Source organism: Heterodontus francisci, chromosome 2 (genome assembly GCF_036365525.1).
Source record: "Heterodontus francisci isolate sHetFra1 chromosome 2, sHetFra1.hap1, whole genome shotgun sequence".
Lineage (NCBI taxonomy): Eukaryota > Metazoa > Chordata > Chondrichthyes > Heterodontiformes > Heterodontidae > Heterodontus > Heterodontus francisci.
Window position 1 is genome coordinate 149908039 of NC_090372.1, and position 14096 is coordinate 149922134.

At 44.3% G+C, this 14096-nt stretch overlaps 1 protein-coding gene across 1 annotated transcript in view; it reads left to right on the forward strand.

Moving 5' to 3' along the window:
- Positions 1-421: 421 nt before the first annotated feature.
- The window catches only part of kcnh8 (potassium voltage-gated channel, subfamily H (eag-related), member 8), a 533200-nt gene continuing 519525 nt past the window's right edge, over positions 422-14096 (forward strand). Inside the window, exon 1 of the mRNA XM_068011912.1 lies at positions 422-497. Coding sequence (XP_067868013.1) covers positions 422-497 — 76 coding nt within the window. The remainder of the gene's footprint in view (positions 498-14096) is intronic.

A 14096-nucleotide genomic window follows, 5' to 3' on the forward strand; every position in this document is an offset into this window, starting at 1 on the left:
GTGTTTATTCTGTCAGTGCCAGATCTGAACTGGACTTTAAGATGGCATGTATTTTTTTCAAGCTCCCTCTCCTCTGGCTCAGCTGTTTATGACATTCCCCCTTCTCACTCTCCCTCCTTTCCGCATTCCCTTTCTCTACTTCTTCCCGTCTTTCTGCTCTTCCCCGTTTGCAGTTCTTTCTCTTTGTGACTGGAAGGTGCTGCTTGTTTTCTCCACCGTGTGTGTGACTGGAAGGCGCTGCTCTCTTCCCCCCCTCCCCTCTTTAACCTCAGCTCTCTTCTGTCTCTCTCGCTGTGAGAGGAAGGCGCTTTCAATGAGCCGGAGTCACGCTCCCCCTCCTTTCCTCCGTCTATCTCTCACTCACAGTGCACTCAACACAGCCGCGCAAGTTTGATGGGGAATTTCACACCGCTCAGGAAAAATGCCTGTTATGAAAGGATTATTAGCGCCACAAAACACTTTCTTGGATACCATAGCAACGCGCTTTGATGGGACACGTAAGTTTTTTATTTCTCCTTTGTCGATGTGAAGAGTTTGAAAGGTGAAGGGATGGAGCTAGAGTTGGGAAATTGAAAGAGGAAGCACTGATTAGGGTTTGGAGAAGTTAGTGATCTGCGGAGTCTCGTTTATGTGGTAGATCAGGATGGTGTCATTTGCATTTGAAGATACGTTTCAATAGCTCGGTCGTTCTTTTTGGGTTTGTCCATGTCTTTCCTGCGCGGCTGGTCTAGATGGCGATGCAAGTTGAATTTCTTTCAATGAATGTGAAAGCGTTTCATTGAACAGGAACACCTCCAGATACTGATGTGTGGCGACTTCATGTTGCCAGTGTTTAAAGTTTTTGAAATTAAACATTCAGCTCGGTTCTTTATAACGGAATGTGGACAATTCACTCCCGAGTCCGAGAGTTAGTCTTTTAGACACAAATACAAATCGAGGTTTTGTAGCATTAGCACTAACTCGATTCATGCCTTGCTTTACACCTTGATCAGACAGGAGGGAATTGGTAATTTTACAAATGAGCTCAAATGGGACACAAGGAAGGAAGGACCTGTAATCAGAATTGTTTATGTGGATCTGGAAGACGTGTCTCATTGTACTTTTGAAAGTCTTTTGGATTCGTTCTTTGATTACGCAGCCTACTTTAACACGTGAATTTTAAATCATTGCGATTTCGTTTATTTGGACTGTTTAATGGCTTTAATTATCGTTTTTAAATAGCTTATTAGAAACATTGCGTAATTTTATCACGGTTTTGTTCATTATATAATTTCTGTTTATAGCAGTAAATTGTCTATCTCTGCCCAGCTTCTAAAATTAGCCTTGAATACTCAGAGATCGTTCATTGGCTACTTGCTGAATTTATGAAGCTGTTAAGTTACTGATAAATGATCTTTGTTAAAGGGAGAGTGCAGCTGAAAAGTCCAGTAAAAGTTGTTTAATTTTTGTATCGTGTTGTGTGTGTTTGCCCCGTCACCTACAGTAGAAATGAGAGAGGAATTTGAGTTCCAAGGACAGATCCAAGTCGGTACAATTTACAATCCACTAAAATGAAATCGTCTATTGGAAACCTGGCATGCATTGGCTTGATTTATATGCCTCGTTGCAGTTTAATATAAAAAATGAAATTATAAAATATACCCTTTCTCACATCGTATTTCCTTCATCATTGTTGCCTATATTGGATTTAAGCTCGTTAAACAACGCCTGGCCATTGAGGTTAATCCGAAAGTTGTAGGTGTTCAAAAGTTAATTTACGCGTTAAAACTAATTTTACCTGGTAAATTTCGCAACATTGCAAACTACTGTATTCAATACACATAAAATGCAATTCATTTTATAAATTGCCTGGAATATCAACCAAGCAGAAGTTACACCGACTTGTGCTAAAACCATGCATTCTGCACCTAATGCACTTGTTTCACACTAAAACCTTCCCAAGAAGTAAAGGCTAGGGGGGAAAAAAACTGGTCTGTTGTTTGCTTAAAGGCCCGTTGTGTTGCAAACTGGGCTTATAAAATGTACCCAGATTGTGATAACGAAATGCACATGTCAATAAGGTTGCCATAAATATAAAGTATTCTCAGACCTGCAAAGTAGTTAGTCAGCTCATAAAGACAGAACACATTTTGTGAGAAGAGACATGAAATTAACATATCTATTTATATAAAAGTCTTGCATCAAGCACTCATCCACCACACCTCAGAGGTCACGTTTCATAGTGTAAAAGTAGACGAGACAATCACTTCGTGATGGATACTTTCAACTGGGAACTGGGATTTTATAAGGATCTTCAAACTTCCCTCACAAATGGCAATCAACCTCTAACTTGCCTTAGCATGCATCGATTTACGTAATTAGATTCAGTATTCTTAAATAAACTGGCCAAGCTAAACATTACTACACCTGTACTGCAAATGATACACTATCTTCTTCTTCGGCCTCCTTGTCTCAGGAGACAATGGGTAAGTGCCTAGTGCCTGGAGGTGGTTTGTGGAGCAGCGCCTGGAGTGGCTATAAAGGCCAATACTAGAGTGACAGACTCTTCCACAGGTGGTGGAATCTGATACCAGTGACGAGCTCGCTGTACAATGTGTCCTTGGGGATCCTGCCATCTTCCATACGGCTCACATGGCCAAGCCATCTCAAGCACCGCTGACTCAGTAGGATGTATAAGCTGGGGATGTTGGCCGCCTCGAGGACTTCTGTGTTGGAGATACGGTCCTGCCACCTGATGCCAAGGATTCTCCGGAGGCAGCGAAGATGGAATGAATTGAGACGTCGCTCTTGGCTGACATACGTTGTCCAGGCCTCACTGCCGTAGAGCAAGGTACTGAGGACACGTGGACTTTTGTGTTCCGTGTCAGTGCGCCATTTTCCCACACTCTCTTGGCCAGTCTGTACATAGCAGAGGAAGCCTTTCCCATGCGCTTGTTGATTTCTGCATCGAGAGACAGGTTACTGGTGATAGTTGAGCCTAGGTAGGTAAACTCTTGAACCACTTCCAGAGCGTGGTGGCCGATATTGATGGATGGAGCATTTCTGACGTCCTGTCCCATGATGTTCGTTTTCTTGAGGCTGATGGTTAGGTCAAATTCGTTGCAGGCAGCCGCAAACCTGTCGATGAGACTCTGCAGACACTCTTCAGTGGGAGATGTTAATGCAGCATCGTCAGCAAAGAGAAGTTCCCTGATGAGGACTTTCCGTACTTTGGTCTTTGCTCTTAGACGGGCAAGGTTGAACAACCGGCCCCCTGATCTTGCATGGAGGAAAATTCCTTCTTCTGAAGACTTGAACGCATGTGAGAGCAGCAGGGAGAAGAAAATCCCAAACAGTGTAGGTGCGAGAACACAGCCCTGTTTCACGCCACTCAGGATAGGAAAGGGGTCTGATGAGGCACCGCTATGCTGAATTGTGCCTTTCAAATTGTCATGGAATGAGGTGATGATACTTAGTAGCTTTGGTGGACATCCGATCTTTTCTAGTAGTCTGAAGAGACCACGTCTGCTGACGAGGTCAAAGGCTTTGGTGAGATCAATGAAAGCAACGTAGAGGGGCATCTGTTGTCCGCGGCATTTCTCCTGTAGCCGATGAAGGGAGAACAGCATGTCAATAGTCGATCTCTCTGCTCAAAAGCCACACTGTGCCTCGGTAGACACGCTCGGCCAGCTTCTGGAGCTGACTCGAGCGAAGACTTTCCCCACTATGCTGAGTAGGGAGATTCCATGGTAGTTGTTGCAGTCACCGCGGTCACCTTTGTTTTTATAGAGGGCGATGATATTGGCATCGCACATGTCCTGTGGTACTGTTCCCTCATTCCAGCACAGGCAAAGCAGTTCGTAGAGTGCTGAGAGTATAGCAGGCTTAGCACTCTTAATTATTTCAGAGCCCTCCTGCCTTGGGCACTATGTCATTGGAAGGATGAATGAGAATGGACAGAGACTGCTTGAGTTGTATACCTATCATAACCTCTGCATCACCAGCTCGTTCTTTCACTATAAACCCTGTCACCAGGTTTCTTGGAGGCACCCAAGATCACGTTGTTGGCACCAGCTGGACCTCATCGTCACAAGGCGAGCCTCTTTAAACAGCATTCAAACCACACGCAGCTTCCACAGTGCGGACTGCAATGCACTATGCATTATGTGATTTAACACACCTGTGTATAGAACAGTGCACATTCCAACTTACCACAAACAATATGCTAGGAGCCCTTAAAGGGAGACATGTAAAGAAACAAAACTGGGAAATATCAGACAAGATAATAAAGTATTATTTAAGAAACTCAAAGTTCATTAAACTTTAAAATCATTTTACAATTGGAACTTTTGCTTATTTGGTATGTAAAATATTTATAGTTGTTGTATTGATAGATATTGAACCTTTTGTTTCACACTACAGAAGTAATGTATCTGGTCACAAGAAATTAAATGAGTGAACTTTTGATATTTCTTAATATACTCTCGGGTGCGAAAGATTCTGTGCTGGTATTTGGATAAACAGACCTTCCGCAGATGAATCAAGCAAAGGCCTGACATAAAAGCAAAATATGCAGATGCTAGAAATCTGAAATAAAAACCAGAAATGCTGGAAATACTCAGCATGTCTGGCAGCATCTGTGGAGAGAGAAGCAGAGTTAACGTTTCAGGTCAGTGACCCTTCTTCAGAACTGGCAAATATTAGAAACAGTGATTCCTGACAATGCAGCCGGCCACTGACGTCACCAGGCTGCGCCAAGGTGCGCACATGTGCAGACGGGCTCCTGCTCTCTGCATGTGCGCTGCGTTCCGACTTGCCAGGACTGGTTAGTGCATGCGCCAATGACGTCATCGCGTGACGTGTGCATCTTCGGGCAACGCGCCTAGTCGGCCTCTGCGTATGTGCTTTGTGTACAGCAATGCAACGCCAATGGGTATTCATGCATGCACCAAGCTCTGCTTCCCCCCCCACCCCCCCCCCCCCCCCCCCACCCCCCCCCACCCTTCGCTGCTCTCTCTGGCCGCTCCGCTCCCCCCACCCCGCTGCTCTCTCTGGCCACTCCGCTCCCCCCCCGCTGTTCTCTCTGGCCGCTTAGTTTGTTCAGTTTGCTTACCCACTCTTTTTTTTCATGTTTGTACTTGCGGCTGTTCAATTTTCAGTCTGTTAACACCCTATCTGTACTAATGCTTTGTCTTTCAACACACCATTAACATATTGTTTGCCTTTGCTCCACGACCTTCTGGTCAGCTATTCTGTGGCCTTGTCCTATCTACACCTTCTCCTTTGTTATCTCTTGCCCCACCCCTGCTTTACTTGCTTATAACCTTTCACATTTCTAATAGCCTGACATAGTCATACTCGCAGAAATCACTAGAGGTGGTATATACAGTTGCAGGGGAGGGGAATAACTCTTGGAGTCCTCAACACTGACTCTGGACCCCATGAATCTCATACCTTCAGGTCAAACATGGGAAAAGAAACTTCCTGCTGATAAATGCTTTCCATCCTGTTTCAGCGTAGGTGCAGTACTCCTGTATGTTGAACACCACTTGGAGGAAGTTCTGAGGGCAGCAAGGGCACAGAATGTACTCTGGTTGGAAGACTTCAAAGTCCATCACTATGATTAGTTCAGTCGTACCACCATTGGCTGAGCTAGCTGATCCTCGAAGGACATAGCTGCCAGATTAGGCTTGTGGCAGATAATGAAAGAACTAACATGTGAATAACCTACTTGACATCATCCTCATCAATCTATCTGTCGCAGATGTGTATGACCATGACATTGTTGGTAGGAGTGACCACTGCACAGTCCTTGTGGCGATCAAGTTCTATTGCACAAAGAACATTCTCTATCATGTCATGTGGCATGACCACCATGCTAAGTGGGATAGATTAAGAACAGATCTATCAGCTCAAAACTGGGTATCCATGAGGTGCTGTGGGCCATCGGTAGCAACAGAATCTATAACTGTAATCTATACCATCATGGCTTGGCATATCTCTCAGACCTCCATCACCCTCAAGTCACTCTGGTTCATTGAGTGTAGAAGATCATGCCTGAAGTAAAGACCAGCCACCCGATCCGGACCCGATGATGTGTCGGGTCGGGTTGGGTTGTACTTCCGGGACCGGCATTCAGGTTCGGGTCGGGTCGGGCCAGGTCAGACACGCTCTATCACCACCTCCAGTAAGTGGTTCCATTGTTAATAAACTTTTTGGACTAGAAAGGTAGTTTTGTTAGCTATTTTAAGCTTGTGCAGATAAGCAACAAAATGAAAACCGGAAGGTAGGTTAACTGATGGTCAGGTTGGACGGGGGAAAACATGAAAGTACTCAGGCTGGGTCGGGTTTCATTTGCAGACCTGAGCCGGCCTTTAGCCTGAAGCAGTGTATGTGAAAATGAGCTGTCAACCTGGTGAAGCTGTGACATAGGACTACATACTTGCTAAACAATGAAAGCAGCATTCTATGGACAAAGCCAAGCAAACACGCAACCAGAGAACTCCACCATCGCAGATACCAGTCTTCAGCCAATTCAATTCACTCCATGTGACATCAAGAAATGGCCGAGCAAAGGCTATGAGCCCCTACAACATCCCAGCTGTAGAGCTGAAGAACTGTGCTTCATAACTAGCTGTGGCCCTAGCCAAGCTATTCCAGTGTAGCTATTACACTGGCATCTATCTAACAATGTGGAAATAGAATGGTCACAGCACAGAAGGAGGCCCATCATGCCTGTGCTAACTTCCTACAAGAGCAACTCAGCTAATACCACTCCCCCACCCTTTCCCTGTTGCCCTTCAATTTTTCTCTTCAGATGCTTATCCAATTCCATTTTGAAAGCCCTGATTGAATCTACCTCCAGCACAATCTCAGGTACAGGATTCCAGATCATAACCACTTGCTGCGTAAAAAAAGTTAAAAAAATTTCTTAAAAACCCAATTACTGCTCTATTGTCTACTCCCAACCATCAGCATAGTGATAGCATTATTGACTATTCATTCCATCAAGCGATGTTTACTCACCAATAACCTGCTCACCAATGCTCAGTTTGGGTTCCGCCAAGATCACTCGAATGCAGACCAAATTAAAGCCTTGATCCAGACGTGGACACAAGAACTGAATTCCAGAGGTGAGGTGAGAGTGACTTCCCTTGACATCAAAGCAACATTTGACCGGGGCACTATTATGCCCTAATAAAACTGAAGTCATTGGGATCAGGAAGAATACTCTCCAGTAGCTAGACTCATATTTGGAAGATATTTGTGGTTGTTTGAGACCAAACAACTCAATATGTGGACGTTGCTATAAGAGTTCCTAAGGACAGTGTCCCAGGCCCAAAGATCTTCAGCTGCTTGATGGATGACTGTCCCTTCATTATAAGCTCAACAATGAGGCTGCTTGCTGATTGCACAATGCAATATCAGGGATTGGGCTGATAAATGGAAAGTTACATTCACAAGTGCCAGCCAATGATCATTTCCAACCTGAGACAGCCTAAGCAGTTCCCCTTGACATTCAATGGCATTACTATCACTGAGTATTGCTCTTGACTTCCCCAAGCTCTCCACCATCTACAAGATACAAGTCAGGAGTGTGATAGAATAGTCTTCACTTGATAGGGTGTAGGTGCAACAATACTTAAGCATCTCTGCACTATCCAGGACAAAGCAGTTTGCTTGATTAAGACTTCCTCCACTAGCCTAAACATCTACTGCTGCACCATTGGTGTGCTGTAGTGTGCATTATGAATAGGGTGCACTACAGCAACTTGCCAAGGCTTCGTTGGCAGTACCTCCCAAATCTACAGCCTCCACCTAGAAAGACATAGATAACAGGTGCAGGAGAATGCCATCACCTCCAAGTTCCCCTTCAAGTCGCACACGATCCTGACTCAGATATGTATCACCATTCCTTCAACATGGCTGGGTCAAAATTCTGGCACTCACTACCTAACACCATTGTGGGATCAACTTCACCATACAGACTGCAGCAGTTCAAAAAGAAGGCCCATCACCACCTTTTCAATGGCTACTGGATGGGTCATAAGTGCTGGTCTTGCCTGTGGTGCCCACATACCAAAAATGCATTGAATAAAATTATAGCACCCCCAATACCCTAAGGGATATTGAAATCAGAGTGGAAGAGGTACTTGATAAATGAAAGTGACTTAAGACAAGAAAATTCCCTTAGCCAAATAACATATTTCCCAGGAGGTTGAAGACGAAGCAAGGGAAATTTGTGGATCACCAACCAGCACTATGAAAGGATCTTTTGGGCATTGTTGAATTTTTGTAGGAATGGAACAAAAAAATACAGTACTACATTTAAAAAAAAAATGAATTCTATTCTGACCTAGCCAATTACAGGTGAGTTGCCTTAACATCAATAAAAGATAAATTAATGGAAACTATTCTAAGGGATAGCTGGAAACAGCTTGTATGGATTTATATTGTAAAAAATACTGCCTCACAACCTTTGCTGACTTTGAAGATTTTACAGATATGGTGAAACACTTTATGATGCAGTTTATTTCAACTTTGAAAGTTTTTGACAAAGCTCCATGAGAAACTGCTATTTAAACTAAAAATCTTAAATTCTGGGTAGAACAGAAGAATGAGTAAAATCTTATTAAGAATAAGAAAGAGAATACGCATGAGAGATGAACTGAATCTCACAGGAGTCAGTGCACCGAATCCCTATTGCTTCTAATCTACAGTAATACCCTCGATGCTAAAATCAAATGTAAGCATGCCAATTTTTCTAATAGCAATAGAAAATACAGATAAATTGTTGAAGAATTTTAGATTAGTTGAGCATACAAACAGCAAAGCAAATTCAACACTGATAATTGTAAGGGCTTGTTTATTAGTGGAAAAAAAGTGAATCACAAGTTTTCCTGCATGGAATACTATAGAACTAAATAAACTGAAACTAAGAAAGGAACTCAGAAACTTGTAGGAACATAGAACAAAGGAGCAGGAGTAGAACATTCAGCCCATCGAGCCTGCTCCGCCATTCCATTCGATCGTGGCTGATCATCTACCTCAACCCCACTTTTCCACACTATTGCCATATCCCTTGATGTCATTAGTATCCAGATATCTATCTATTTCTGTCTTGAACATGCTCAATGATTGAGTTCCATAGCTCTCTGAGGTAGAGAATTCCACAGATTCGCCACCCTCTGAGGGAAGAAATTCCTCCTCATCTCAGTCTTAAATGGCCTACCCCTTATTCTGAGACTATGTCCCCTGGTTCTCGTCGCACCAGCCAGGGGAAACATCCGATCTACATCCACCCTGTCACGCCCTGTAAGAAATTTGTAAGTTTCAATGAAATTGCCTCTCATTCTTTGAAACTCTAGAGAATACAGGCCAGGTTTCCTCAATCTCTCCTCATAAGACAATCCCACCATCCCAGGGATTAGTCTGGTGAACCTCTGTTGCACTCCCTCTATGGCAAGTATATCCTTCCTTAGATGAGGAGACCAAAACTGTACACAATACTCCAGGTGTGGTCTCACCAAGGCTCTATACAATTGCAGAAAGACTACTTCTTCACTTTGGCAGGAAGAATATAAAAAAGTATTACTTAAACAGAGAACGACTGCAGAACTCCAAGGTGTAGAGGGATCTAGGTGTTCTAGTGCATGAGTCACAATAAGTTAGTATACAGGTACAGCAAGTAATAATGAAGGCTAATGGAATGCTATCCCTTATGAGAGGAATAGAAAATAAAAGTAAGGATGTTGTGCTTTAGTTATACAGGGCATTGATGAGACCACATCTCGAATACTGTGTGCGGTTTTGGTCTCCTTATTTAAGGAAAGATATACTTGCCATAGAGGGAGGCGGTTCAGAGGAGGTTGACGAGATTGATACCTGGAATGAGCGAGTTGTCTTATGAGGAAAGGTTGGACAGACTGGGTTTGTTTTCACTGGAGGTTTACAAGAGTGAGGGGAGACTTGATTGAAGTATATAAGATTCTGAACTGTCTTGATAAGGTGGATGTGGAAAGGATGTTTCCTCTTGTGGGGGAGTCTAGAACTAGGAGGCACTGTTTTAAAATTAGGGGTTGCCTTTTTAGGACAGCGATGAGAAATATTTTCTGAGGGTTGTGTGACTTTGGAACTCTCTGCCTCAGAAGGTGGTGGAGGCAGCGTCATTGAATCGTTCTAAGGTGGGGGTAGATAGATTCTTGTTAGGCAAGGGAATAAAAAGTTATTAGGGGTAGATGGGAGTGTGGAATTCGACACAACCATGATCTTATTGAATGGCAGAGCAGACTAGAGTGGCCGAATGGCCTACTTCAGCTCCTAGTTCGTATGTTCTTTACTTCTGTACTCAAAACCCCTTGCGATGAAAGCCAACGTACCATTTGCCTTCCTATTTGCTTGCTGCACCCGCATGCTAGCTTTTAGTGACTCATGAACAAGGACACCCAAGTCCCTTTGGACATCAACACTTCCCAACGTCTCATCATTTAGGAAATGATCTGTCTTTGTTTTTTCTACCAAAGTGGAACACTTCACACTTCTTCATATTATATTCTATCTGCTATGTTCTTGTTCATTCACTTAGCCTGTCCAAGTCCCCAAGAAGGCTCCTTGCATTCTCCTCACAACTTACATTCCCACCTAGTCTTGTGTCATCAGCAAATTTGAAATATTACATTTGGTCCCCACATCCAAATCATTTAAATTGAGTGTGAACAGCTATGGCCCAAGCACTGACCCCTTTTTTATGCCTAGAAAATGTAGTGCAGCAATTAATAATAGCTAGTCAAAACCTGGGATATACAAGTAGAACAGTAGAGTGCAAATCGACAGAAATTTTACCAAGATTTTAAAAAGAATTGGTCAGGCCACACTTGGAATACAAGCAGTAGAAATTTGTCTTGGGCACTATTGCATCAGCTGCCTGTAACACCTCAGAACTTAGGAACAGGAGTAGGTCATTCAGTGCCTCCAGCCTGTTCCACCATTCAATAAGATCTGTATCATAACTCTATCCATTCATCTTGCTTCCATATCTGCCTCACTCATTGACTTCAATGGAACTGACTATCGGATGAAGCATTTAATAAGCAGCTAATGAGATGTTGTCTATGTTGCAGCACTGCCCAAGTTGAATTTCTACCCCACTGTGCTCAGTGTTTGTCAGAAAAACGATACCAAATTAAACCTAATTTCAGTAAAACGTTGGAAAACACATTTCATTGGGAGTTTGAATAGATTAGCTTCACTGCACAATCATAGCTGCTCCCCATACAAAACCTAGAAACCAACAGATGGGGGGGGGGGGGCGGAATTTGGAGAGAGCCGCATCAGGATGGCTCCCTGATGCCGGCCTGCTGCCAGGGAATTTTCCCAGCAATGGGCTGTGAGGGGATCGGTTGCCCTCTCTTGGGACGGGAAAGCAGCTCCGTGGTCCCAAAGATCTCCCCAGACAGTTTTCCCTCAGCCCCTAATGTTTTTATTTATTTAACTGTCGGAGGCTGGAGCTCTCCAAGCTGGTTAGGCATCACCCACCTCTCCCAGTGGGGCTGCTGAGGCTTCAGAGCTGCAGGCCCTCTGGTCCGGCAGCATCTAGAGCCTGTCCACCTTCCTTAATTGGACAGCGGGCCTGCAGGCCGTCAATTAAGAAACCGCCTGTGGTAAAATGGCCAAGCTGATCCTGCTGCCAGCAAGTGTGGGCTCAGGAACCACTTTTTGCCCCGACATCGGGATCCTGAATCTCTCAGTAGAATTCAGCCTATGAGTCAAGATAGTACATTCAGTAAGTTTGAAATGGATCAGTTGTTGAAACACAAACTAAATTTGGGAGGAGAAGCCTAGAGGAGATTTTGCGAGATGGGGACAGATTACTTCTTATTCCTGCAAGTATTTCAATGGCTAGCCCTATGTAGTTTTCCAATCTGATGATATGTGCAGTACTTGAGTCACAGTGTAGCTGAAATCAGAGCTATCATCTGTGAAATTGACAAGAATGGTAACTATAAAAGAGCCACTTGTGTAGATTGTTAAACCGAAACTTTTAATTACCTGTTGATAGGCAGCTACAGGGGGCCAGTGGAGGATCTGTCAGCCCCCCTGTAGGTAACCATCAACAGGTAATTAAAGAGCTGGCATTTGCAATCTACACAACAACCACTGGACAGATTCCATTCTTGTCAATTTCACAGATGGCAGCTCCGAATTCTGCTAGACGGAGTCAAGTACTGTACATTTCTTTTTCATGGAAAACTATTTAGAATATTTTTAGGGCGAACTGCTGAACTATCTTCAATTTTTAAGTGAGAAAACCTGACTTTCAGGCTCAACAACAGAATTTGGTGACTCCGTTATTAATCGGAAAATTGGGGGACATACCTCCCATTCAGTTTAATTTCCTGAGTTCAGTTGAATGATTTTTTTTTATACTGCGTACAAAAGCAAAACATTGCAATGCTGGAAATCTGAAATAAAACAGAAAATGCTAGAAATACTCAGCAGGTCTGGCAGTATATGTGGAGAGAGAAACAGAGTTAACGTTTCAGGTTGATGATCTTTCGTCAGAACTGCAAAATGCTTTACTCTGAAAATATTGGAAAGAATGCAGAGAAGAACCACAAACTTTCCTCAAAGGATCATCCCAAGTTTAAGGGGGAGTAAGCTATAAGGATAATGAAAGTGGCTGAGGAGTGCAGTAGCTCATTGAGTTAAACTGAATATTAAATAGTACTGGCTGATCTAGAGTAGTTTTTCTCATGGAAAAACAAACAAAAAAATATCTCTCTCTGTAACTATCTATGTTTGTCTTCCTGGGGGGGGGGGGTTTTATCCAGGCAGCGGGGGTCTCTACATCCGGAGAATCCATGCGTTGCCTCTTTTCCGGAAGGCCCACCGAATTTAATGCCAATCAGGCACTTAAGTGGACAGCGGTTGGCCTTCCATAGGATCTAGGACCCTGTTGTCAGAAGTCCCACCCTCTGAGAGCTGCCGGCCAATCAGAGGCTGGCAGCTGCAGCTGTGGAGGTGACCGTCCTGGAGGCCGAGGAACTTCGCTGGAGCCAGGCCACAGGAGTAGGTCCGGGTGGGAGGGGTCTCACAGGGTGGAGGTCAGCAGCAAGGGCAGGGGGATGGCCCTCAGCAGGCTCCGCTTTGGGCAAAGGATTCCCTCCTCTCCACCCCGCACAACCCCCCCCTACCCCGGAGCCAAAAAGTAGCCCATACAGTTTTCTATGCCATGCTGCCCGTGTGGCAACAAGGCCACTGGCCGCATGGCTAATTGTAGCTGTGGTGGGAAGAGGCTGTTAATTAGGGGTGAATTATCTAGTTAAGGGCCTCAATTGGCAGCCCATTTATAGGCCTTCCTGCCCCGGACTAAATTTCAGTAGAGGTGGGATGGTGGTGGGAACCCGATTTTATGTTCTCCCCGCCTGCAAACCCGCCAAAGGGGAGAGCATAAAACTCCAACCTCCCTTCCACCCACCGTCTTTCATTCTTTTGATCTCCCTATTTTTGTTTGTCTTTCCATGGCTCTCACATACTTTCTCTTTTTGTAATTTCTCAACCTTTTCGTCTCGACTTCCCAGATCAGTGTTGTTATGGCAACAGCCAAGAACGCTGTTGTAAAGGCTTCTTCAACCAATATGCACACATATTTACAAATGTTACATTTCTAATAATGTAGTTTCAGGCAGGAGGAGGCCTTCAGTCCAATTACAGTATTACTTTGTTGCATTTCTAACAACCCTGAAACCCATTTGTTGACAAGAAACTGTCTAGTTCTTCCTTGAAACCCATTAAGGCTTTTTCCACCAGCTGTACCAGTAGCCTGTTCTAGAGCATGGCGACCTGACCCAAACCCGACCAGACCTGACGACGTGTGTTGGGTTCGGGTTGGGTCTCTCTTCCGGGTCCGGCATTCGGGCTTGGGTCGGGTCAGATCAGCTCGGACACAGTGCTGCCTTTTGCTCAGGGAGAGAAAGGGAAGTCGGCTTCAAAATTTGAACAGCCGGGCCATCAAAGTGGGAAATGTGTATCCGGACTCCACACTAATCTGTCTCCATCTGCACGATTCTGCAGGAATAGTCTGCTGCCGGAACGGAGGATCACAACATTTGGACAAG